Source organism: Oxyura jamaicensis, chromosome 4 (assembly GCF_011077185.1).
Source record: "Oxyura jamaicensis isolate SHBP4307 breed ruddy duck chromosome 4, BPBGC_Ojam_1.0, whole genome shotgun sequence".
NCBI lineage: Eukaryota > Metazoa > Chordata > Aves > Anseriformes > Anatidae > Oxyura > Oxyura jamaicensis.
Window position 1 is genome coordinate 10,029,135 of NC_048896.1, and position 22,643 is coordinate 10,051,777.

General features: G+C 56.6%; 1 protein-coding gene across 1 annotated transcript; it reads left to right on the forward strand.

Moving 5' to 3' along the window:
• Positions 1-230: 230 nt before the first annotated feature.
• On the forward strand, positions 231-22,353 carry F8 (coagulation factor VIII). The gene is made up of 26 exons (XM_035325915.1): positions 231-711; positions 3,451-3,575; positions 3,876-3,998; positions 4,232-4,444; positions 5,436-5,507; positions 5,892-5,999; positions 7,050-7,271; positions 7,529-7,772; positions 8,716-8,890; positions 9,822-9,915; positions 10,565-10,776; positions 11,108-11,258; positions 11,397-11,606; positions 12,827-15,488; positions 15,883-16,048; positions 16,228-16,434; positions 16,963-17,191; positions 17,295-17,477; positions 17,677-17,793; positions 18,989-19,060; positions 19,333-19,418; positions 19,544-19,699; positions 20,424-20,568; positions 21,059-21,207; positions 21,506-21,682; positions 21,920-22,353. The coding sequence occupies exons 1-26, from the start codon at positions 563-565 to the stop codon at positions 22,073-22,075; spliced, it is 6,603 nt and encodes a 2,200-aa protein (XP_035181806.1). The 5' UTR covers positions 231-562; the 3' UTR covers positions 22,076-22,353.
• The last annotated feature ends 290 nt before the right edge of the window (positions 22,354-22,643 follow it).

Here is a 22,643-nt window from a genome sequence, read left to right on the forward strand (position 1 = left end):
TAAAGGAGGCAGCTGCTGGTCCCTGGGGGCTGCCCGGGGTAGCTCCAGCCCCAAAATGAGCCCAGGCTGACCTGTGGGGGATACGGAGGCCCCCAAGACTGGGTGCTGGCCCGAAACTGCCCTCAGTGGTGAGAGGGAAGGTGGGACCAGGCAGGGACCGCACCTAACTTTCCCTTCCTCTGCAACCCTCCCTTTCCTCACCTCACTGCCAGACACGGGCCAGGACACAGAGCCAGCTGGGTCCTGCAGCTGAGCTTAACGCTGTGTTTGCCCTCCCTTTCCCTTTGTTTTTTCCTCTCCTCCTGTCACTGCCACCCTGGAGGAAGAGAGGGAGAGGCTGTCGCTCACACGCTCCTCTCTGCATTAACCCGCTTGAGTGATCCCTCCCCTGATGCCTTTGGGAAACTCTCCAGCACTCTGACGGAGGCTGCGGGTGCTGGCTTTAAATCACCTTCTCCTGTGGATTACGACAGCTGGCTGCGAAGATAAAAGCTTTTCTCTCCTCTTCCCTTCCTCTTCACTTTTCCTCCTAAAGCCACAGCGGTTCCCAGCCGCAGGCACGATGCTGGCGGGAGCCCTGCGCTGCCTCGTGCTCCTCTACCTGGTTGAGGAGAGCATCAGCGTAGTCCGGAGGTACTACATCGGGGCCGTGGAGACCACCTGGGACTACACACACAGCGACCTGCTCTCCGTGCTGCAAACACCTGCGGGGTAAAGCTTTTTCTGTTGCAATTCCAGCGCACTTAGGGCTGCCCTCCCACCCCGCGTACATGATGCTGGGTCTGGGGGGCACGCAGGGCAGCAAACAGAGCACGCTAAGTGCAACCCCGATAATGCACAGGTGGGGTAAACCTAGAGGGAGAGCAGCAGACCTGTGCTGCTTTATCTTAACACCATTTGTTGGTGATCCTTTAAAGTCTGGGCGGGGAGCCTGGGGCTCCGTGGGGAGCTCGAGGCAGAGGGTGAGCTCTGTGCCTCCCTGCCCAGGGAGCTGTGCTCCTGCTGCACCCCTGGGAAAACTTAACTTTCAGCTGTTGCTCTCTTTGTCTGCATTATATTTATGTCTTTGCCTGCATTATGTTGCTGGGGCCAGACTTTTCCCTTTCGGGAAAGAATGTAACTTTTAGTGTCTGAGCAAGAATGGTGTTGGTAGGCAGCAAGAGGAGGGAGGGAAGCATGCTGGCTTTGCCTGAATGCTTTGGAGAGGGAAGGAAAAGTGGCTGTTGCATTGCTTGGGCATGGTGATGAGATGTAAAGCTGTTTGTGGATGGGCTGCTCTGAGCCCAGCGCGGGGAGCAGGGCGGGATGGCTGTGCCCCCTGTGGAGGTAGCTGTACCCCTTTGTGTCACCCTGCTGCTGCCTCCTCTGCGGGTGGAGGGGGGTCTGCTACCTGTACCCTCTCAGCTGTCCCAGGCTGTCCCACCAGCATCCACTCCTAGGACACAGGTCTCACCCCACCAGCATGCCTAAAAGCCATGACATTTGCTCTCTGCCTTGTCGCCCCCTGAGCCACTGCCAATCTCCCTCTGCTCAGCCACGTTACCACGGGCAGCCCCTTGTGGGACCACCGGGCAGGTGGCCTGAGGCTGTTTGCGCCTTCCTACCCGGGCAGAAGACAACCTCGGCCCTCTCGGAGGGCACCGGCCTGTCTGTGGGCGCAGCTCCTGGGGGAGCCGTGGCCGGGAGCGGGGCTGGCTGGGCAGCGTGGCTCCCAGCAGGGTGACAGAGGTGCCTTGTTCCTGCAGCCTCGGCCCTGCTCCTCTTGCCTGGGGAGGATGCAGGAAAATAGCCAAGCTGCGGAGAAAGGGCATGCAGAGGTGAGCCAAGTGCCTCCGAGCCGTGCCTGGGGCACCTCCTGCTCCACCGGTTCTCCCTCATGGCAGCAGCACCCCGCGGCAGCCCCACAGACACCGCTGGGCAGCCGCAGGGGTGCACCTCTGGAAGCCCTGCTCCAGCACATTCCCCATGATTTCAGTTTCTCCTCATCTTCCCAGACACGACCTGCAGTGTGTCCCAAAACAGCCCCGGGGGTCTCGCCTCAGGCTCGGCGCTGGCGGCCACGTAGCCCCGAGCTGCCTGAGTGCTCCGGTGGCGCGGGGTGTTGGCCTTGGCCATCTCCTGGCTCTGGGAGATGAACAGATATTGCGGCTAACAATGCTGATCGGCCGCGCCAGGAACTTTGCTCCACGGGGTAGGAAGTCGGTAGGGACCCTGCGTGCAGGGGAGCTGCCAGCAGCTCTCGGGCCAGACGTCCCTCAGCCCCACGATGGCCTTGTCACTCTGCCTGGGCCCCACGCTAAACCCCGGTGTCCCCACGCCTCCTGCCAGCCAGCCCCTCGTGTCGAGAGGGGCTGGGTTTTGTGCCAGCAGAATCCCCCGGCTCCGGAGGGCTTCTCCCTTGTTTACTGCAAAGTTAGCAGGACTGGACCCTGGTGTCTCAGATATGTCTCCAAGCTGGGCTTGCTGCGAGTTAGAGATTAAGGACTCCAGCCCTGCTCTGCCCACAGCTCTCTGGCCCTGGGGTGAGCAAACCAAGGTCTCCTGACAGCAGCCAGGGGTATGGAGGCGAGTGCATCGTGCTTTCCTCAACTTCTTAGTCACGCTGGCTCCTTCCTCTTCCCCTCGAGGAAGACTCAGGCAGAGAACTGCTGCCTGGATTTATTTAGACAGAGCGGGAGAGCAGCCCTTGCTGTTTCTTCAGGGGGAAAAAAATACCACCTGGCTCCTGCTCCAAACAAAGCAAGGCTGGAGGCGGTCTGTCTGCTTACTGGAAATGGTCTCAGTCCTGGGGCTGGGGCTGATAAGCGGGCCTCTAAAATCCCTGGGGAAATTAATGGCTTTGTTATCCTGATAAACGTGCTGGATCCCTTATGGAAAATGAATTAGCAAAGCTGCTTCCAGATCAAAAATGGCCAGCGGAGATAAGTGGGGTGTGAAATATGTTCAAGCCTCCTTTATCCTCCTGCTTCAAGGAGTGTTTTTTTTAAGGGGCTGGCTGTAAATCCCAGTTCAGCCAGAAAAGAAACAAATGTGGAGACATTGCTTGGGCTGCAGTGCAGACAGGAGTGCTGTCTCATGAAACCTGGCACAGCTTTTCCAGGGGGAGCAGGGGAGGAAGAAGAGGTTACGGGTGATGTCTGCCACACTTGCGGGTGCTGGGGATGGGGAGGGTGGCACCGTGGGGCAGAGCAGCCGCGCGTGGCACCGTGCTGCCTGCTGCTGTGTCTTCTTCCATCATGACTAATGCCATGGCATTAATCACGGCCACGTCAGCATCCGTGAGCTGAGGAAAACCTTTCCAAACACACCTGGTGTCTGTCAGCAAACAGAGAGGATGCGAGGGTGAGCGATCCCGGGCTGGCATGGTGTGCCGGTGGGGAGGGGAGGGGAGGAAGAGGATGGCTGCAGCCTGTCTGTGCAATCAGCCTTGGCTTTTCCTTCCTCTTACAGCGTGTCAGGGCTGCCGGGACCTCAGCCCCCCGCACCCGATGCCCTTCCACATTACAGGAAGGCCGTGTTTGTGGAGTTCCCCGATGCCTCTTTCACCCAGCCCAAGCCCAAACCGGCGTGGATGGGTAAGAACCACATAGAGAGCAGTGAGCCCAGTGGCCAAACCCATCCTGGGCTGGTGCTGGTGAAGGCCAGCTGCTCCTCAACCAGGAGTGGGAAATACGTAAAACCTGGGCAGAGCTGCCGGGGGTGCAGGGAGCCCTGCTGGTGCTGGAGCACTTGATGCTGCCATGCTACATGAGGGACCACCACCGACTGTGCAGGTGGAAAGCCAGCCCCTCAGGGCCCGTGGGTGGCTGTGAGCGGCTGTGCCAGCCCCACTGCTGACCGCCCAGCTGCCTGACCTCACCATCGTCCCCCTCCAGGTCTCCTGGGACCCACCATCCGAGCAGAAGTCTATGACACGGTGGTCATCACCTTCAAGAACCTGGCCTCCCGCCCATACAACCTCCACGCCATCGGGGTGTCCTACTGGAAGGCGTCAGAGGGTGAGTCGGGCCATGGCCACACGCTGCGAGTCCTTGTGCTGCACCTCCTGCTCCCAGGAGGAGGCACGTCCCTCCCCAGCCCTGGTGCCGGCTCTGCTTGCTGCCCTGAGCCCAGCCATCTCCTGCAGAATTCGGGCTCGCCAGGGGGCTTGGGGCGGGGAGGAGGCATTTCTGTGGCTACCATGTGCTGGGGATAAAGCTTCAGTGAAATCAGGCTGTTCCTCTGGCTGCAGGTGCAGGGTACGAGGATGAGACCAGCCAGCTAGAGAAGGAGGGCGACAGGGTGGATCCAGGGAAGACGCACACCTACATCTGGGAAATCCAGCAAAACCAGGGCCCCACAGACGGCGACTCACCGTGCTTGACCCACTCCTACTCCTCCAACATCGACAGCGTGAAGGACACCAACTCCGGTTTGATTGGAGCCCTGCTCGTGTGCCGGCCTGGTAAGAGCAGCCCAGGATGGGGACAGGTCAGGTGCAGTCATGAGCTGAGAGGCAGAGGAATCAAAGGCACCTTCCAGAGGCTGAGCATGGCAGTGGGGTCAGCAAACACCCCTGGATTTCCCTGCAGGAGAGAACTTGGTTAATTTTTGCCTTTGCAAAATTTCAGACTACAGATGAAATCTTTGACCTTGTAGCTGAACCTTATCTACTGATAAGGTGAATTTCTGTGGAAGCATAAATGTCTTTCCTTCAGAGCTTCACTAAGCTACAATCATTCAGTGTCTGCCAGGGCACTTTGCCAAACAGGATTTTGTTGGGAGACATAAAGGAAAGTTTTTTTTTTTTTTTTTTTTTTTATGAGCAAGGGCAGAGACAGGACACCCGGGGCACTGCCTCACCCACTGTACCTGTGCCTTCTCTCTTCCTTTGGTGGATGTGGAGATGAGGGAATCTTGACTGTTAACCACCTCTGGGGATCACAGCATCAAGAAGTGAACCTGGGGCAGGACTGGTCTCCCCTGGCTGAGTCGTCTCCTGGAGGTGGTTGTCCAGACCCCGGTGTAGTCACCGGAGAGGAATGGGCACCTGTGGGTGCGACTCACCCGGGGCTCTGTCTGCAGGCCCCGATGACTCGCTGTGAACATTTCTCCACTGACAAGCAAAGTCTAGACGAGGAGTGCAGACAATGGTGCTGGTGAGGGGGCTGGATGAAATGGGCTCTTCCAGGTGACTAAGTGAATCCTGAGAGCCTGCGAGGGAGAGGCAGGGCAGGCTGCCCTTTCGGTGCGTGCTGGGGCAGCTGCCTCTCAGCCATGGGGTTTTAGGGATGCAAGGCTGGGAACAGGGCTGCAACAGTCATCGGCCTCGTGAGACGTGGCAAAACCAATCCACAGCCTGGCCTTGATTTGTGGAGGGCAGAAAGGGACTTCCCTGGGAAGATGGGCATGGCCCTTGCTGATCTTAAAATGACCCATTCTGTGGTCTCGTGCAGGGACCCTGGTGAGCGATGGGACCCAGGACACGCAGCAAGACGTTGTGATGCTGTTTGCAGTGTTTGATGAAGGTAACTGGCCCAAACGAGCTGACCATGTTGGTGCCAGACCCTGAATTCAGCCTGGTCTGGGGTACATGCTTTGGCCACGGTGTGGGCACAGACACTCAGCTCCCTCCGAAGGGTTTGAGCCCTGGTCCACATGCTCCTGGTACCGCACTGCAGCTCCTGCCTCTGTGCCCCAGATGCAGGGAGCTTGCAGCCCCCAGCTCCCACCCCTATCCCTTCACATGGGCTGAAGCGGGGGGGGGGGGGGGGGGAGAAACGCCTTGTCACGTGGAACAGTCTCCACCATGTTCACGTGGAGTGGACAGGTCTCCAAGGATTTCCAAAAAGCACTGCACATCTGACCTCCCTGGGTTTTGGCTTTCACACTGCATCCTCCTCTGTCCCCAGGGAGAAGCTGGTACTCTGAGCCTGACCCCCTGGCAGCTCCTCAGCCCCTGCCCCACACCAGGGGGGAGCTGCACACCATCAACGGCTACGTCAACGGCTCGCTGCCCGGTGAGCACCGGTCTGTCGGGATGGGGATGGAGGTGGTGGGAGGAAAGAGGGGTCTAGCCCTGTCTGCAAACCTTTCTCCAATAAAAGGCAAAAGCAAAACTCCCCTGAATTCCCTGGCCTGGTGGATCCATGGAGCTGAGCAGACCTACTCCATGCACAGCAGGTTTCCCCTCGTGAAGGTTCTCACCTACACCAGCACCCCCAATGTGGCTCTGGGACCTGGCCTGAGAGGTGTCTGATGGACAGGTTCTGGTGGAGAGGTGACAGCGGAGAGCTGAGACCCTCAGCACAGAGCCTACACCCTGTCTCCTCCCTGGTTTAAGGATCTATTCCAGTCACTTTTGGCACTCAGTGCTAAAAACAAGTGCTTGACTCTGTACTTGACTTTGTTTGGCTTCAGTTTCCAGGAACTTGTTATTCCCTTCCCCACTAGATTGCAGAGCCCTTTGGCACACAGTGATTTCTCCTCAGGAAAATATTTTTACAACGCAGTCAGGTTTTCTCCCATTTCCTAAGCACACTGAACTCCTTGAAACTCTCCAACGAAGGAATTTTCTCCAGCCTTTAAATAATCCTGGTGACCTCTCTCTGCCCTTCCTGGGGTATTTCAGCTCCTGCTGAAGACGTGCCGCAGCCCTGCCCCAGATGCAGTGTTTGAGCGCGAGGCTTACCAGCGCCGTGATCAGACAAACGCTTCCCCTTCCCAGCTCCCTGTTCCTGTTTTATAGAGCCAGGGAGTGCATCTGCTCGTCTTGCCACTGCATCACGCCGTGAGCTCCCGTCAGCCCGCTTCTCTCAGCCTTTTTCAAAGCCCTTGCAGGGGCTAGTCCACCGTTCCTTAAGCTTGGCCTTATTTCAGCCGGGTGCTGTGGCCTGCCCCTCTGTTGTGCTCAGACAGCCCACATGTGTGTGTGACTTCTGCTGAAGCCTGTGGGGCAGGGGACTGTGCTCTGCGCACGTCGGGCTCTGAGTCTGTGACACCAGGAGCAGGGACACGGGATGGACACGGAGGTGTCCTGACTGCCGGGTGCTTTCCTTCCCTCCCGGCAGGTCTCACGCTGTGCCTCAGGAAGCAGGTCCACTGGCACGTGATAGGCTTGGGCACTGGGCCCGAAGTGCACTCCGTCTTCTTTGAGGGACACACGTTTCTGGTGAGGGGCCACCGTCTCAGCAGCCTAGAGATCTCCCCTGCCACGTATCTCACAGCTCAGACCATGCCAGGAACAGCCGGTCAGTTTCGGATGTTCTGCCAGATTCCGTCCCACCAGCAAGGTAACCTGACCCTGCAGGAGCCCCGGGGAAAAGAGGTTCAGGGGATGCCCTGGGCTCTGTGTGGTGCTGCAGCTCCAAGGCCATCCCTGTTCAATCACGCTTATATCCATGTGCAACCTGGCCCGTGACCGGGATGGCGTGTGGTGGCATATTTGGTGGGGATAGTGGTGGAGAGGTCATCTTCCAGCAGAGCCTGGGGGACAAGCACCTGTGCAGGTAAGTCAGCATGGCCCTTCCTGCCCCTTGTCTGAACGCAGCCGGCATGGAGGCCCTTGTGAAGGTGGAGCAGTGCCCGGAGGAGCGCCTGCTGAAGGTGGGGCAGCTGTCAGATGAGCCAGAGGAGGTGGAGGACCCCGAAGAAGAAGAAGAAGAAGAGGAAGCTTATCATGTGATCCAAGTGCGCTCTTTTGCCAAGAGGGACCCTGTGACCTGGACCCATTACATTGCAGCTGAGGAAATGGACTGGGACTATGCCCCTGTGAAGCCGGCATCTCTGGATAGGTGAGAGCGAGCTCCAAGGGCCTCGGGGTTGCTCCCTGAGGCAGCTTTACCAGGTCTTTCCTTTTTCCCAGGCAGTTTATTCTCCTTCTGCCCAGCCTGGACAGCTTTGTCCCAGCTAAGGACGCAAGACAAGGATGGGTTTGGGGGGCTGTGGGAAGGCAGGAACTGATGTTTACCAAATTTTACCAAATGCCACCATCAGTGGCCCACTGAGGCAGCTCCATCATGCAGGTCTGCAGGGCCAGCCCCTGCAGGCAGCAACCCCCGGTGGGTCTTCATTCCCCAGGGCTGGGAGACGTGCCCGCAGCCTGAGGTGTGGGTGGCCATCCCTGCAGCAGGACCTGCTCTAGAGGGCACACTCCATTAGTCTCTGTGCCTTAGTCAGCACCCCACGGCAGTGATGCCTGTCACCTGCCCCGGTGCCACTCTGCTGACGCAGGGTGTGTGGGCTGGGGCTGTCTCAGCAGCAGGGTCACTGGGTTCTGTCCTAGGTGGAGATCCCGGCCCCCAGAGCCACCTGCAGCCCCTCGTGGGGTAAGGGAGAGCTGGCAGGGGGCAGCCAGAGGGCATGTCCTCTCCAGCTCGGGTCTGGCTCCTGTGGAGGAGCTGGGATGCTGAGGACAGATAGCTGCTCTGCTGTGTTATTTCCACACACCATGCATGCCCCTGACACGGGACAGCCCACCAAACTCTCAGCTCCCCCATTCACCACTTCCCTCCAGCACAGGGCGGTGTGAGCCCAAGGCTGCCCATGTGCAGCCTAGCCGCGGCGTTCCCCGTCAAAGAAGCACTGGATGCTGCTCCAGGGTGCTGGGCTGTCCTGCAGGGATGAGAATATTTTTATTTTGCCTCTGTACAGCAGTTGGCTGGGCCATCCCTGGGCTGCCAGGGCTGCATGTGGATGCCTTCCTGCATGTGGCCATTTGCTCTTTGTTGCCTGCAGAAACACCACGAGCCTGTTCCTGGAGGCTGGCCCTCAGCGGATTGGTTCAAAGTATAAGAAAGTGATGTTTGTGGAGTATGAGGATGCAGCCTTCAAGAAGCGCAAGGTGTCGTCCCAAACATATAAGGGAATTCTGGGACCTGTCCTGAAGGGGGAGGTTGGAGATCAGTTTAAGGTAAGAGAGCAATTGTTTTCCACAGAAAGACTGGAAGGGGAAAGCTTAAAAGCTTGAAGCTGTTCCTCCCAATAGCTCTTGGTTCTTAGCTGTGGTCTGACATAGATTCTTGGGGAGATCTATCATGTCTGATAATGTCCAAAGTTCAACAGAAAGGGAGGTGATATTGAAAGTCAAAGCTCAAACTCTTGCTGAGTTCAGCAGAAATGAACATAATTTTGCTCAGCCTCCTTGATTTGACTTCACTGTAGGCATCTTAGGACTTGTCTGAGTTAATCCATGACCCATGGCATCTAGCACCATCTCCTGAGGCAGAAGTGCCTTCTCATTCTCCACTCCTCTCTATCTGTGTGTTCTCACCACACAGTACTGGGGACTGCTCCTTGGGTCTCCTTACATGCCCTTGGGTCTCCTCACATGCCCTGTTTGCTGCTGGGAGGAATGGGATGGTTTCCAGGAGAAGTGGCAAAGCTCCGACAGAGCTATATGGGGACATAAATGAAAGGTTTCACGCAGTTAAGTGGGGAGCACTTTGAAGCTGTTGACTGCTGTGCACACTCAGTGTCTTGGCCCTCTGGGGCTTCCTGGATTGAAAGAGCTCTTCTGTCTCATACAGAAAGGTAGACTAAAGATACCAACCTGCTCTTTCATAAATCTGACGTTTTTATGCCCTCCCAAAATGTACCCAAAGTGGGTACCTCCCGGAAAAGTGGTCAGCATAGACTGGTAGAGAAACAAGCAGTCATTTCTTCTGCCCTGCCTCTCTCTTTGTGGTCCTGGACGTGTCCGGATTCCTCCCTTTTGGATGTGGGCAGTGCCAATACCACAGCCCAGCACTTTCCCCCTGCATGGTGGACACCCTGAGGGCAGCCTTGAGAGCTCACGACAGTCTGGCAGTGCTAAATGTCCCTGATGGCTGTCCTTGTTTCAGATTGTGTTCAGGAACCTGGCAAGCCGACCGTACAACATCTACCCTCACGGCCTCACCAGTGTAAGGCCGTACCACGCCATGAAGTCCTCTCAAGGTAAGGCCATGGGCAGGCCATGGGTGTTTAGGATGTCAGGTGGCCAGTGCCATTTTCCTGGGCCAGGAGAGCTTCCTGCAGCCTGTGGTAAGACTACCTGCCCAATTCATCCTTCCGAGCACCTGAGACCCACGGCTCCTGGAGACGATTCTTGGTTCATGTCCCCATTGGTGCCATGTAACTCTGGCTCGAAGGAAGGCTTGGGTGATGGCTGGAAGAAGGGATTTTGTCACCTGAGGAGCTGGGCTGGGTTTGGTCCACCCTGGAGGTCTTCACTTCCTGGTATGGCTGCAGTGAGCAGTACCTATCGCACCCATCCCTGGTGAACGCTGCCAGGAGCACCTTGTGCCGAGCTCCGGTCCAATTTCAGGGACTGGAGCCAAGTGGCAGAAGTGGGATGGCAGCTGCTAAGGAGCTCAGAGCTGGTCCGGCTCTGTGACACGTTATTATCCAAATTCAGGTTTTCTTTCAGGAGAGTCAAAAGAGCAAAGTGGCCCACCAGCCCTTTTGGTACCAAAACTACCAGTCTGGGTAGTTTTCTATGTGACTCCTGCTATCAGGAAACCTCCTTTCTGAGCCCTTTTATAAAGGGCTCCTTACAGGAGCAGTCCTGACCTAACAGATGTGCCCTTGGGCTGTGTGTTGGCAGTTAAGGACGTGAAGGACATTCCTATTGCCCCTGGCCAGTCCTTCACCTACAGTTGGAGGGTCACGACAGAGGATGGGCCGACGCAAGCAGATCCTCGCTGCCTCACCCGCTTCTACTACAGCTCTGTCAACCCGGCACGGGACACAGCCTCGGGTCTCATCGGGCCCCTCCTGATCTGCTTCAAGAAGTCCATGGACCAGAGGGGAAATCAGGTGGGTCCTCCAGGTGTGGCAGAGAAAGGCAAGGGGGATGCTTTGCCACCTTAACTGCCAGGCTGAAAGGCTGGAATAACTGTGGTGGGCGAAATATCTGGGTAAAACCAAATTTGGTCACCCAGTTGTCTTCAACCCTACCATCAGTCCCACCCCCTGTCTTCCCCATTCCCCCCTTGTGTGCACCCTTCCCTCCAAGACTGCACCCCACCTTATGTGCAAAGCAGTAAACTGCTCCCCATGCACCCAGGCTAAGGGCTGGCAGCCACCCTGCATGCCGGGGGCTGCTCTGGCCAGGCCAATAACATGCCCTTCCCTTTCTGCCTCCCAGATAATGTCGGACGAGACAAGGCCGGTGCTGTTTTCGGTCTTCGATGAGAACCGCAGCTGGTACCTGGAGGAGAACATCAGGCGGTTCTGCACCGATGCAGCCCACGTGGATACCCAGGACCCCCAGTTTTATGCCTCCAACGTGATGCACAGTAAGTGCCCAGCGGGGGGCTCCCTGCAAAGCCCACACAGACACTGGCTGGTTCCTGCCCCAGGGAATGGGCAGCAGCTCGGCAGCCCCTGGGGAGCCAGGTCCTGATAAAATGGTCTCATACCCTGCTCTCTTCCAGCTATTAACGGCTTTGTCTTTGACAACCTGCAACTGAACCTCTGCCTGCACGAAGTTGTGTACTGGTATGTCCTGAGCGTTGGGGCCCAGACAGATTTCCTTTCCGTCTTCTTCTCTGGAAACACATTCAAGCGCAACATGGTCTTTGAGGACATGCTTACCCTTTTCCCATTTTCTGGAGAAACTGTCTTCATGAGCGTCGAAAAGCCAGGTTAGTAGCATGGGCTATTCCATAGACCATGGGTTGGGTATCACAGCAGGGCAAAGTGAGCATCTCCAGGCAGGGCAGTGCTGGGCTCTGGTGCCTGATCACATTTTGGCAACCCCAGGAGCAAAGGGATGCTCAGCCTCCTGGAGCAGCAAAGTGAAAGGTGGTGATTACATCTCCCCAAAGCTTAACTCCAAGAAATGGTTTAAATTACTATATCTTACTTTACGATTAGGGTGTGTTAATGTCAAACGCATGCTGCCAAGCCAGTAAGCTGGCTGCAGTGATGTGGTGGCAGTGGCAATGCTGTTCTGCTGTGGCTCTAGCACTGCTCATGGCATCACATTTACCCACACACCTCTGCAAGGACAGGCACACCGGATGCAGAGAAGTCTTAGGAAGGGTTTGGTTTTTATTTCCTCCTACTCAGCTTTTTTTTTTTTTTCCTTAGCATTTGCAAAACCAGAGCCATTACCCATTTCCTCACTAATGGAGGAAACACAGAATTTAGCCGACACTGATATGCTGGTCATGGGTATCCATGAGTATTTCTGGATATCCAGATACTCAGGAAGCTGTCTAAATTCCAGCCAAACATTGCATCCCTCCGAGCTCTGCTTTCCGCCTGCTGATGGGGGAGGAAGGCAAGCAGCCGGCCAGCAGCAGATGACAGCTCTCTCCAGCGTCAGACCTAGGTTATTACACACTTGTTTGGCAGACAGCAAGCGCGTTGGCTGGGGATGTGAGCGAGAGGCAGCCTTTTCATTTCTTTCTCCTCGAGTGGGAGAGACATGATGGCTGCGTCTGGGGTGGGGGAGAGCTGTATCTGCCAGCACCAGCACATCTTTGGGGGTGGATAATGGTGATTGCTCTGCTGCTGGTGATAATCCTGGAGGTGTTGTGGTTTCTCAGTACATTAACTCCTCTCACCAAGCGGCTGGTGGGGCCTCATGGGTGCATGCAGCTCGCTGAGCTCTGGCAGGAAGCACCAGGCCTGCTGGTGGTGCTTGTCAGGATCACCTCTGATGTTACCAGCAACCCTGATGTCTTGTGAGCATGGCTGTAAGAAGCTCTAGGGATTGTGGAAATGTTGAAATCACTAGCGTGAGCTAGAGGCTGTCTGAAAGTACAGGTTACACTAGCAAGGGAGTGGCGTGGGGATGGCAGTTCGGATTTCCCACTGCGGTGGGCTGATGGTGTCCTCTTGTCTTCTCCCGAGACAGGCACTTGGACGCTGGGGTGCCTGAATCCTGATTTCAGAGAGCGAGGGATGCACGCCAAGTTCACAGTCTCTCAATGCCAGCATGAGGAATACCCTGATGAGGAAGATTATGTGGCTTATGAAGATGATACCTTTGACCCCCAACCAAGGGGCTTCTCTAAGAGAAGGAGATGGCGCAGACCGTGTGTGAGTGAGCAGCTGAACAATGTCACCTCTTCCAAAAATGAGACGGGGAAGCCAAAATTGTGCTTGTCAGAACCCAGCCACGGGGCCCTCCTGAGCAATGGCAGTGTTTCTGGTCCCTCTTCCAATGGCACATCAGCATTTTCAGGTAACCCACATCCAGCTGATATTTCCCCATCTCTGCCGGAGACAAACTATGATCTAGTGTCCTATGAATCCTTCTTAGAAGATGAAGAAGAATTGTCAAAAAACATCAGCCAGGACCAAGGGACTCTCCCCCCTGGGGAACGCTTGGAAAGCATCAGCGGAGAGGTCTATGGTGCTGCTAGCTCCGAAGCAGGTCAGAAAGAGCTGCACCAAGCTACGTCAGCTCCAGATGATATGGTGGGAAATAAGGTGGCAAATATCTTAGAAGTGCAGGAGCCAGTAAAAGAGACGATGGTCCAGTCTGGTGGTACATTAGGGGTCCTGGAAGCAGAGCCTCAGAAGACAACAGCTCACACAGTGGGCCTGTGGGACTCAGCTGCCTTTGCTGCTGGCAAAGGTTCTCCTCAAGGGACCTGGAGCTCATTTCACCAGAACGACCTGGAGCACGGTCTGGGACTTCAAGGCACATCTTCACAGAGTGCTGATGAAATGCACTTAAATCTCCATGAATCAAGGGAGACAATCAATACAGAGCTGGCTTTAAGCACTGACCCAAACTCCTCCCTCACACTGGCCAGTTCTTCAGCACCCTCAGACAAGCCAGGGGACAGCAGGACTTCCCGCGCTGGGTCTCAGAGCCACACTGGAGAAGGCAGTCATTCCTCAAAGGAGTTAGATGCTAGGCTGGAAAAAAGACCTCACAAAGTGGTTTCACAAGGCTTTAATGAATCTTTTGAAGGGGAAAATGTTTCTTTTCCAGACCTAGGACCCCGAAGACCTGTAGAAGAGCAAATCTTTACAGATGTGAGTAACTCCTTGCCTGCAAAAAGTGGCACAGAAGAAGCCAGTGAGCTTGCCAAAGGCACAAGCCTTCTCGAAGCCACTTTTGCATACAGCAATGACCTCGAGCCTTCCAGATATGTAACGACAGAGGAGAGGGATGAGTTAATCCTGGAGGCCCTGTTTCAGGGTGCTATGGCCACTAAGGGACTGCCAGAGACAGACAGTCTTGTCATTCCTGAACCTAACCTCATGGCCAATGACACAAGGCAGCACCCAAACGGTTTCTTAAACAGCCCTGAGCAGTTTCAGGGACCCGGAGCTCCAGCCCTGAGCATGGGCAGCCCTGGCTGGAGGCCCCGACAAGCCAGGTCACTGCAGAGCAGAGGCTTGGTGCGGGGTCTGGGACTTTCCAGCACCACTTCTGGCAGCAGGGAGTCCCCCTCTGCGGGTAACAGAGCAGAGCAGGATCTGGCCAGCCAGACCCCTGAGCCAGCAGTGGGTAAGAGAGGGTGCGGGCCTCATTCCCCTTTTTGCAGAACTCGCTTCAAGAAGAGGTCCCTGGAATCACGCGGTTCTGGGGCTGAGGTGATGGTGACCCAGCCAAGCCTGGAAGAAATGGGGAACTCGACTGAAGAGGGGCAGCACTTGGGCAGGGGTGATCCTCAGGCTGTGCCTGCAGATGGAGCTGAGGAGAAGCATGCTGAAGGGGGACCAGCCCTGAGCAGCAGCAGGGGGGCTCAGCGAAGCAGCGGCTCCCTCCCCACACAGGCAGTGCCAGCAGCCGGCAGCTCAGGACCGCAGGATGGTGCCGTGGCCGCAGACCTGGCCTCAAACTGGGACCCAGTCTCAGCGGTGGCAGCGGGGCACACTGGGGGCTTGCAGAGCCCAGCTCTGGCCGAGCTGCAGACAGGCAGAGGCACTGCCTGGGGGGCTCCATGGGGCGAGCAGGCTCAGGGGAGAAGCCAGATGGAGGAGGAGACGAATGCCGTGGAGCAGCCAGGTCTGGAGAGGGCCTGGCTCAGTCCCCGGCCTCAGCAGCTGGAGGCCAATGCCACAAAGGGCTCTGTGCCTGAGATCAGCTCTGGGCAAAGCCCAGAGGAAATCCCTATGAAACTTTCCTCCAAGGATAACTATTCCCTGCCTCTGAGTGGCCCTGAGCTCGGCCACAGCACCACCGAGAAACCAGCCCAACATCTGCGAGCCAGTCCGGATGAACAGCAGGTGCTTGGGGGGGAAGATGTCCTTAGAGAAACCAGGAAACGGGGAGAGCCTGAGGAGGAGGGGGAAAGCAGCAGCATGGCAGAGGAGAGGAGCCATGTCCCAGGACATGGGGAGAACCTGACTCTGAACAACGTGAGGCCAGAGGCTGACAAACTGGACTACGATGACTATGGAGAAACAGAGCAGGCCATGGAGGATTTTGACATTTATGAAGAAGGGGAGCATGATCCGCGCTCCTTCCAGGGGCGGATACGACAGTACTACATTGCAGCAGTGGAGGTGTTATGGGAATATGGGAACCAGAGACCCCAGCACTTCCTAAAAGCCGTGTAAGTGTTGCTGCCCCTCACGTGTTGCCCTGGCATGGCGTGGCATGGCTCCCTGCGTGGTTGGCACTTCGGGACAGGCAGGATCGCAGGTCCATGACTGTGTGGCCCAGCCAGGCACTGTGCCAAGCAGCCCAGGGGAAGGGTGCTCCCAGCACTGCACATCCACCCAGGGAGCTCGGTACCTCCAGGGTCCTTGAGCATCCTTGCAAGTGCATAAGGGATGCTCTAGGCTCTGCATCACCCAGCTGGTGGTGCAGATCTGCCCCCTCGCTCCCCAGATAGCTCAGCATAGGTGCCTGTGGCTGTGCCCTTGGGCCCCGCAGCAGCCCTGCCCCTGCTGCTGTCTGCAAGGGGCAGTGTCACCCATGCTGCTTCACCGCCCTCCCCCCCGCAGGGACCCCCGGAGCGGCAGGAGGAAGCCTTTCCGACAGTACCGCAAGGTGGTTTTCCGAGAGTACTTGGACAGTTCCTTCACTCAGCCACTGATACGGGGAGAACTGGACGAACACTTGGGCATCCTCGGGCCGTACATCAGGGCAGAAGTTGAAGATGTGATCATGGTGAGTTGAAAGTCCCTGTTTCCTATAACCCCTGACATCCCTGCCCCTCCTTGCTGGCTCTGCTCAGCCTGAGGGAGCACTGAGCTGTGCCTGAAAGCTCTGCAGTGCCCGTGGGGGCACTCAGAACTGCTTCCATCCCCTTCCTACCCTCCCTTTGCTTCTCCTCCGCTCCAACACAGGTCAAGTTCAAGAACATGGCCTCGCGGCCCTTCTCCTTCCACTCCACACTGCAAGGCTACGAGGAGCTGCGGGGCACAGTGTCGGGCGAGGAGGCAGTGCAGCCCGGCGAGCTGCGGGACTACTCCTGGAAAGTCCTGCCCCAGATGGCACCCACCACGCAGGAGTTCGACTGCAAGGCCTGGGCTTACTTCTCCAACGTGGACCTGGTGGGTGGCAGCCTGGGAAGGTGGTGAACCGTGGGTGGGACGGCCCTGGCTGTGTGGTCAAGGCTTTTCCTGTGGTGCTGTGCTTAGAGCAGCTGATGGCAGTGTAGTTCTCAGGCGTCTAATACAGCGATGAATGCATGCCGCTGCTTTGTCTTCTCTTGGCTTCCCCCCTTTTCTCAGTTCTGCATTTTTGTGAGACTTGTAGGGAATTTGCACTCTGGAGCCCTGTGTAAGCCTCTACCAAACCTGGTTGAATTTGGCCCCTGGGTTCCAGTGCTAGTGAGCATATCTGGGCAGACGGACACCACTTCCCTTGAAAGCATGTACAAGCACTTGCTGTGCAGCCTTCCTTAGCTGGGGACAGAGGGATTCCCAGTGTGTCCCTTCCACCCCGCTCATGCCAACCCCTGTTTATGGGTGGGAGCCAGGCCAGGGATGCAGGCAGGGCCACCACTTTCCTTGCTGCTGTGATGTTTGCGAGCATCAACATTACATCCCGCTCCAACTTCTGTCCTGCCTCCCCCGCAGGAGAAGGACCTGCACTCGGGCCTCATCGGGCCACTCATCATCTGCCGCCAAAACGTGGTGAACCCCGTTTCCAGACGGCAGCTGGCAGTGCAGGAGTTCTCCCTGCTCTTCACCATCTTTGATGAAACCAAGAGCTGGTACTTCCTGGAGAACATGAAGAGAAACTGCCGCCCGCCTTGCCGCATCCAGCCAGACAGCCCTGACTTTAGGAGACACCATTCCTTCCACGGTGAGGACTTTGCCCTTGCCGTTTCCATCCCACAGTCTATACTGGGATGGGAAAACTCGGGGGCCTTGAGGCACCCTGCGAACCTGACCACTGCCTTCCCCAGCCATCAATGGCTACGTGAGGGACACGCTGCCCGGGCTGGTGATGGCTCAGCAGCAGCGGGTCCGATGGCACCTCCTGAACATGGGCAGCACCGAGGACATCCACTCCGTCCACTTTCATGGGCAGACGTTCAGTGTCAGGACTAGCCAGGAGTACCGCATGGGAGTCTACAACCTTTACCCTGGTGAGATACAGCACGAGCACTGCGCGCAGCCCAGCTGCGTGGCTTCATGTCCGTGCCTGTTGGGGTGTGCCAAGCCTGTGGGGGATAGCAAGAATGGGGAACGGGTCTGGAAAAGTCAGGCTATGTGTCTGCATGGCGTTTGGCACCACAGCAGCCTGTTATGGCTGGTAACTCCCCTCTGCTCTCTGTTCCTGCCCAGGTGTCTTCGGGACAGTGGAGATGTGGCCCTCGCATGCTGGGATCTGGCAGGTGGAGTGCAAAGTGGGGGAGCACCAGCAAGCCGGGATGAGTGCCCTCTTCCTCGTGTACAACCTGGGTGAGTGACCAGAGCAGCAGGGCTGGGTGCTGCTGTACAGCGTGCTTTGAGCTCCCTGTCCCCCAGGGCTCTCAGTGTTCTCCGTGGGTTGTCTAAGCAAGGTCCCCTGGGTCTCACTGAAGTCCTGACTTCAGCCCTTGCCACCTTACCCATCCCTAGCAGAGCCAGGGGTGCAGTGAAGGTTGGGGACCAGCTTCATTGGGCTGTAAATATTGGTCCCCAGGGCACATTTTCCAAAACTGAGGGTCCCTAGACCCCCTGTAAAATGCACTGACCCCACTGACTGCAAGCTCATGCTGACAGGAGGGTGACGTGCCCAGTGCCCAACCCCATGTCAAGAGGCAAACTGAGGCACAGAGCACAATGCTGCCTGATGGCAGGTCATGCTGATGAAAACATCCCTGAGAGCAACTGCCAAAAACGCACAGGAAATCTGTCTCTGTTTCCCCCAGAACAACACATTTCTCCCTCACTGTAAATAGCGCTGGGGGAAGTGGTTTGTGAGGCTGGGTGTTTTATCGCACCGTGACAGCCCCTCTCCTCTTCCTAAAGGAGCAGTAAATGTCAGCCAGAAAGTGTTTCCATCAGTTAAAAATCTGCTTAAGATTTCATATTTGCGTTTTCCCCCAGAAGCATTTGCCATGCGGCAGTGATGCCAAGAAGTGACAAGTAGCTAATAACAGGAGTTATTGTACAAGGCAAACAGCCCTGTGCTCAGCAGACCAGAAGAGAGACATGGACAGACAGGGGTGCCAGGCAGGTTTCCCTTTAGCGACGTGATATTTGTTTTTAAATGGTGCTGCCTGGCAACAAAAAGGCTCGGGAGCAAGACACGGGTGTAAGGAAGAGCCACTTGTCAGCATTGCTGGGAGATAGGGACGTGGGGATGGGAGGTCAGGGGCCTGGGGACTGGAGAGCACAGCACAGGCTTGGCCAGAGGTTGGTGATGGGAACTTTGCTTTGGACGTTGAGGTCAGGAGCAAGAACTTACTGGACCCTGAAAATTCAGGGGTGGATGCAGAGATGCATGAGATTTCCCACTTGCTGTGAGATAAATGACTCTGGGGGCTCCTGGAGGCTTGAGCCTGCAGGTGGCTCCCCAGGTTGGGAGAGACTCAAAAGCCTCTCTATCTAACCAATTATGCCTGTTTTTCTCTGTTTTTCTCCTTCTCCCCCCCTTCCTGTTGGGCTGAAGATTGCCAAAATGCTTTGGGGCTGGCCTCAGGCCACATTGCGGACTCCCAGATCACGGCATCGGGGCAGTACGGTGAGTAGGGGGCACTGCTGGTGCTGGGGCAGGTTCAGCCAGCACAGCCCAAGCATGTGCCCTGGCCAAAGCTCGGCTAGAGCAGGTCCCCTCCATCCATGCCTACGCTGGGGTCCCACCTGGGACCTGGGGGTGCCCTCCCATCGTGTCAGGGCTCTGCCACCCTGCACGTGGCCACCAGCCCCCCGGGAGATCAGAGTTGCTCAGGCCCTACCCTGCAGGTGGACATGGCACTGCCTCGTGCTCCTCATACCTGTGCACTCTCCTCGCAGGGCAGTGGGCCCCTTCCCTGGCCAGGCTGGACAACACCGGCTCCATCAACGCTTGGAGCACCGCTCACAGCAATGCCTGGATCCAGGTGAGAGGGGCCCTGGGGCTGGGGCACTGCTGGGGACACTGCAAGGGCACACCGGTGGTGGTGCACCGTGCAGAGGGACACACAGGCACAACTGTCAGAAATTAACCCCCATGTTTTGTTTCCAGGTGGACCTTTTGCATATCATGATCATTCACGGCATAAAAACCCAAGGGGCTCGACAAAAGCTCTCCAGTCTCTACGTCTCCCAATTTGTTGTCTTCTACAGCCTCGATGGGCAAAGGTGGAGGCAATACAAGGGGAACGCCACCAGCACCCAGATGGTGAGGAGAGTGGCTTCCCAGGATGGGGCCTCTTGGGGTGGTGAGGGCTGGGGAGCTCTGTGCACAAGATAGATAACTCCTGAGCCCCCAGATATTTAGTTAGGAGAGGAAGAGTGATCCTTACTGAACCGCAGCTCATAGATCTGCAAGCGCTCTGTGTGGCTGTGAGATCAACACTAGGATTATATTTGATATTAGAGGCAGGGAAAAGATTTTCCCTGAATATCTCTTTTGACCCCAAAGGCAAATTTGGCTTTCTAAAAACAGTGTGCAGGTGCAGAGCTTTGGTGGATCCCTACTTATTAGAAAAACCCACAACCTAAGTACACACAGGGTGGTCATTCCAGCGAGTGAAGAAAAGTACCCAGGAAAGCCTCCATCAAGTATACCAGCTGCTGCCAAAACTCGGCCCAAGTTCAAAAGTCCCAGGACTGTTTTTTTATTATTATTATTATTGTTTGGTAAAAATATAAAAAGTTTATTTGTATGGACCCCAAGTTTCTCCCAGTCCTCTTTCTCAGTGGTTTGCCCTGACTCGCCCCGTTCACATTCCCTTGGTCTGAGTCACATCTCAAAATACTTCCCTGAGCTGTTGTCCTCTTGTGAGGATTCTGATAAGATAGAGAAGTGCCAGACTGAAATGATCTTCTCCATGCTAATCCTTGTCCTGTCTAGCTCTCTTTCCACCAGTTCGATAGCCCCTTTGTTTACCCTTTCCCTGCAGCTGTTCTTTGCAAACGTGGATGGAACCGCAGTGAAAGAAAACCGCTTCAACCCCCCGATCATAGCCCGGTACATCCGCATCAACCCCACGCACTACAGCATCCGGACCACGCTGCGCATGGAGCTCCTCGGCTGCGACCTCAACAGTATGTCCCGCCTCGGGGCACCGGGCGCTGAGGCTGGGGCCGGATCCAGGAGGGTGCTGAGTGCTCCAGCTCCGCATGTTTCATGATCCCTCGTGTTTCGGGGCTCCCCTGGCAGTTGTTGGGAGGGAAGGAAGTGGCATTAAGGTGCTGGGGAAACGAAGGTGGAAAACCTCATTACGGTCTAAGAGGAAGCAGCACCAGAAGGAGCGCAGGGCTCTCACCGGTGCTTTGTCCTGAAACCTCAGGCAGCAGTGAGGAAAGAAAAAAAAAGCAGTGAGGAGGAGTGGCAGGTGTAGTTTGGCTCCCCCAGCCAGAGCCACGCTGCACACAAGGGCACTGAGCTGTGCAGGGCCCACGATGCTGCAGCGAGGCATGGGAGATGCTGTGCCCAGGGAAGTGCACAGAGGGCAGCTGGAGGAGGGAGCAGCCAGGAGGCATCTCTGCGATGGGCCCACTCCCCTGTCTGACAAGCATTGCTCCTCTCTTCCAGGCTGCTCCATGCCCCTAGGAATGGAGAGCAGAGGGATCCCCGACCAGCGCATCTCCGCGTCTTCCTACAGCACCAATGTCTTCTCCACCTGGTCACCCTCCCAGGCTCGCCTCAACCTCCAGGGGAGGACCAATGCGTGGAGACCAAAGGTAGCCCACGCAGAGAGACCCCAGGCAGGCAGCTAGGGGGACGCCAGCAGGCAGGCTGGCTGCTCACCGCGTCTGCAGGCCAAGGCATGATGAACAGTGGCTCAACCACATGCGCCCTGCAGGCTTCCAGCATGCAGGCAGGGGATTTGCCCCCCGCAGCTCCAGCCAGACACCTGATGGGCTGGGGGAAGCCTGGGATGTGCAGGGCCAGCTTGACTTCAGCTGCTATGAGCGATTCTTCTCATTGCTGCTGGCAGTGCTGCTGAGGGGTAACGGCAGTCTATCTGTTTTCTCCCAGAGCAACAGCCCCAGTGAGTGGTTGCAGGTGGACTTTGAAGAAACCAAGAAGGTGACGGCAATCATAACCCAAGGTGCTAAGGCTGTGTTCACCCACATGTTTGTGAAGGAGTTTGCTGTCTCCAGCAGCCAGAACGGTGTGCACTGGAGCCCGGTCCTGCAGGACGGCAAGGAGAAGGTAGGCAGAGCTGCCCCGCAGCCATCCTGCAGCAGCCCTGGGGCAGCAAGCTCAGCCCTTTGCAGCAAACGTGCTCACAGCATTTTTGCATCAACAGTGAGCCGAGCTGTGCTTGTCTTCATCCTAAAGAGTTCCCAAGAGCTGCTTGTCCATGTTGATTGTGTCCCCAAGTCACGGGCTCACTGCACCAGAGCCCAGCACAGCAGACAGTACCCCAGATTTCTCTCTCCTTTCCAGATTTTCAAGGCAAACCAAGACCACACCAGCACAGTGATGAACGTCCTGGAGCCACCCCTCTTTGCCCGCTACGTGAGGATACACCCCCGCCAGTGGCACAACCACATCGCCCTGCGGATAGAGTTCCTTGGCTGTGACACTCAGCAGGAGTACTGATGGCTGCAGGGCCAGGCACGGGCAGTGCCAGCCCATGGACCCACGTCCAGCTGGACACTGAACTCTCACGGAGCTGGCCCCGCAGGGCTGTGCTTGCTCCGTGTGTCCAGGAGGTGCTGGTGGCATCAGCAGAGGTTCTTGTACTCCAGGAGCCCTGGCCATGCTGGTGGCTCCTGCTGATGGGGTGGATGGTTTGTCATCAGTCTATCTGCCCCTCATCTACCACATGCCATGTAGTCAGGCATAATGCTGAAGAATTAAACAGTAATTTTCCAGTATCTCTGAACTTTCTCCGCTTCTCCTTAGAGTCCCCAGGGGCTCAGTCAGCATTACCAGCAGCTAGTAATTAATTAGCCCCAGAGATCCTTCCTCAGCTTTGTTTTCCACGAGCACTGCCCTGCAGGAGGCAGTGGCAGAGATAAGGGCTGGGGGCGGAGGCCCTGCTCCCCTCCCCAGGGCACATTTCACAACCAGTGGGGATTTTGGATCTTGCCTGGAGGCAGCGCTTGCACAACCTGACTCAGCACTGGGCTTTGGTCCTCCAGTTCCCTTAATCTCCGTCCCATAA

What these genes read in the sequence shown, in the direction of transcription:
- F8 (XM_035325915.1), top strand. Translation starts at nt 563, where the DNA reads ATGCTGGCGGGAGCCCTGCGCTGCCTCGTGCTCCTCTACCTGGTTGAG. An exon ending in GTGCTGCAAACACCTGCGGG is followed by an intron (nt 712 to 3,450) that starts GTAAAGCTTTTT and finishes TTCCTCTTACAG; the next exon opens with CGTGTCAGGGCTGCCGGGAC. An exon ending in GCCCAAACCGGCGTGGATGG is followed by an intron (nt 3,576 to 3,875) that starts GTAAGAACCACA and finishes GTCCCCCTCCAG; the next exon opens with GTCTCCTGGGACCCACCATC.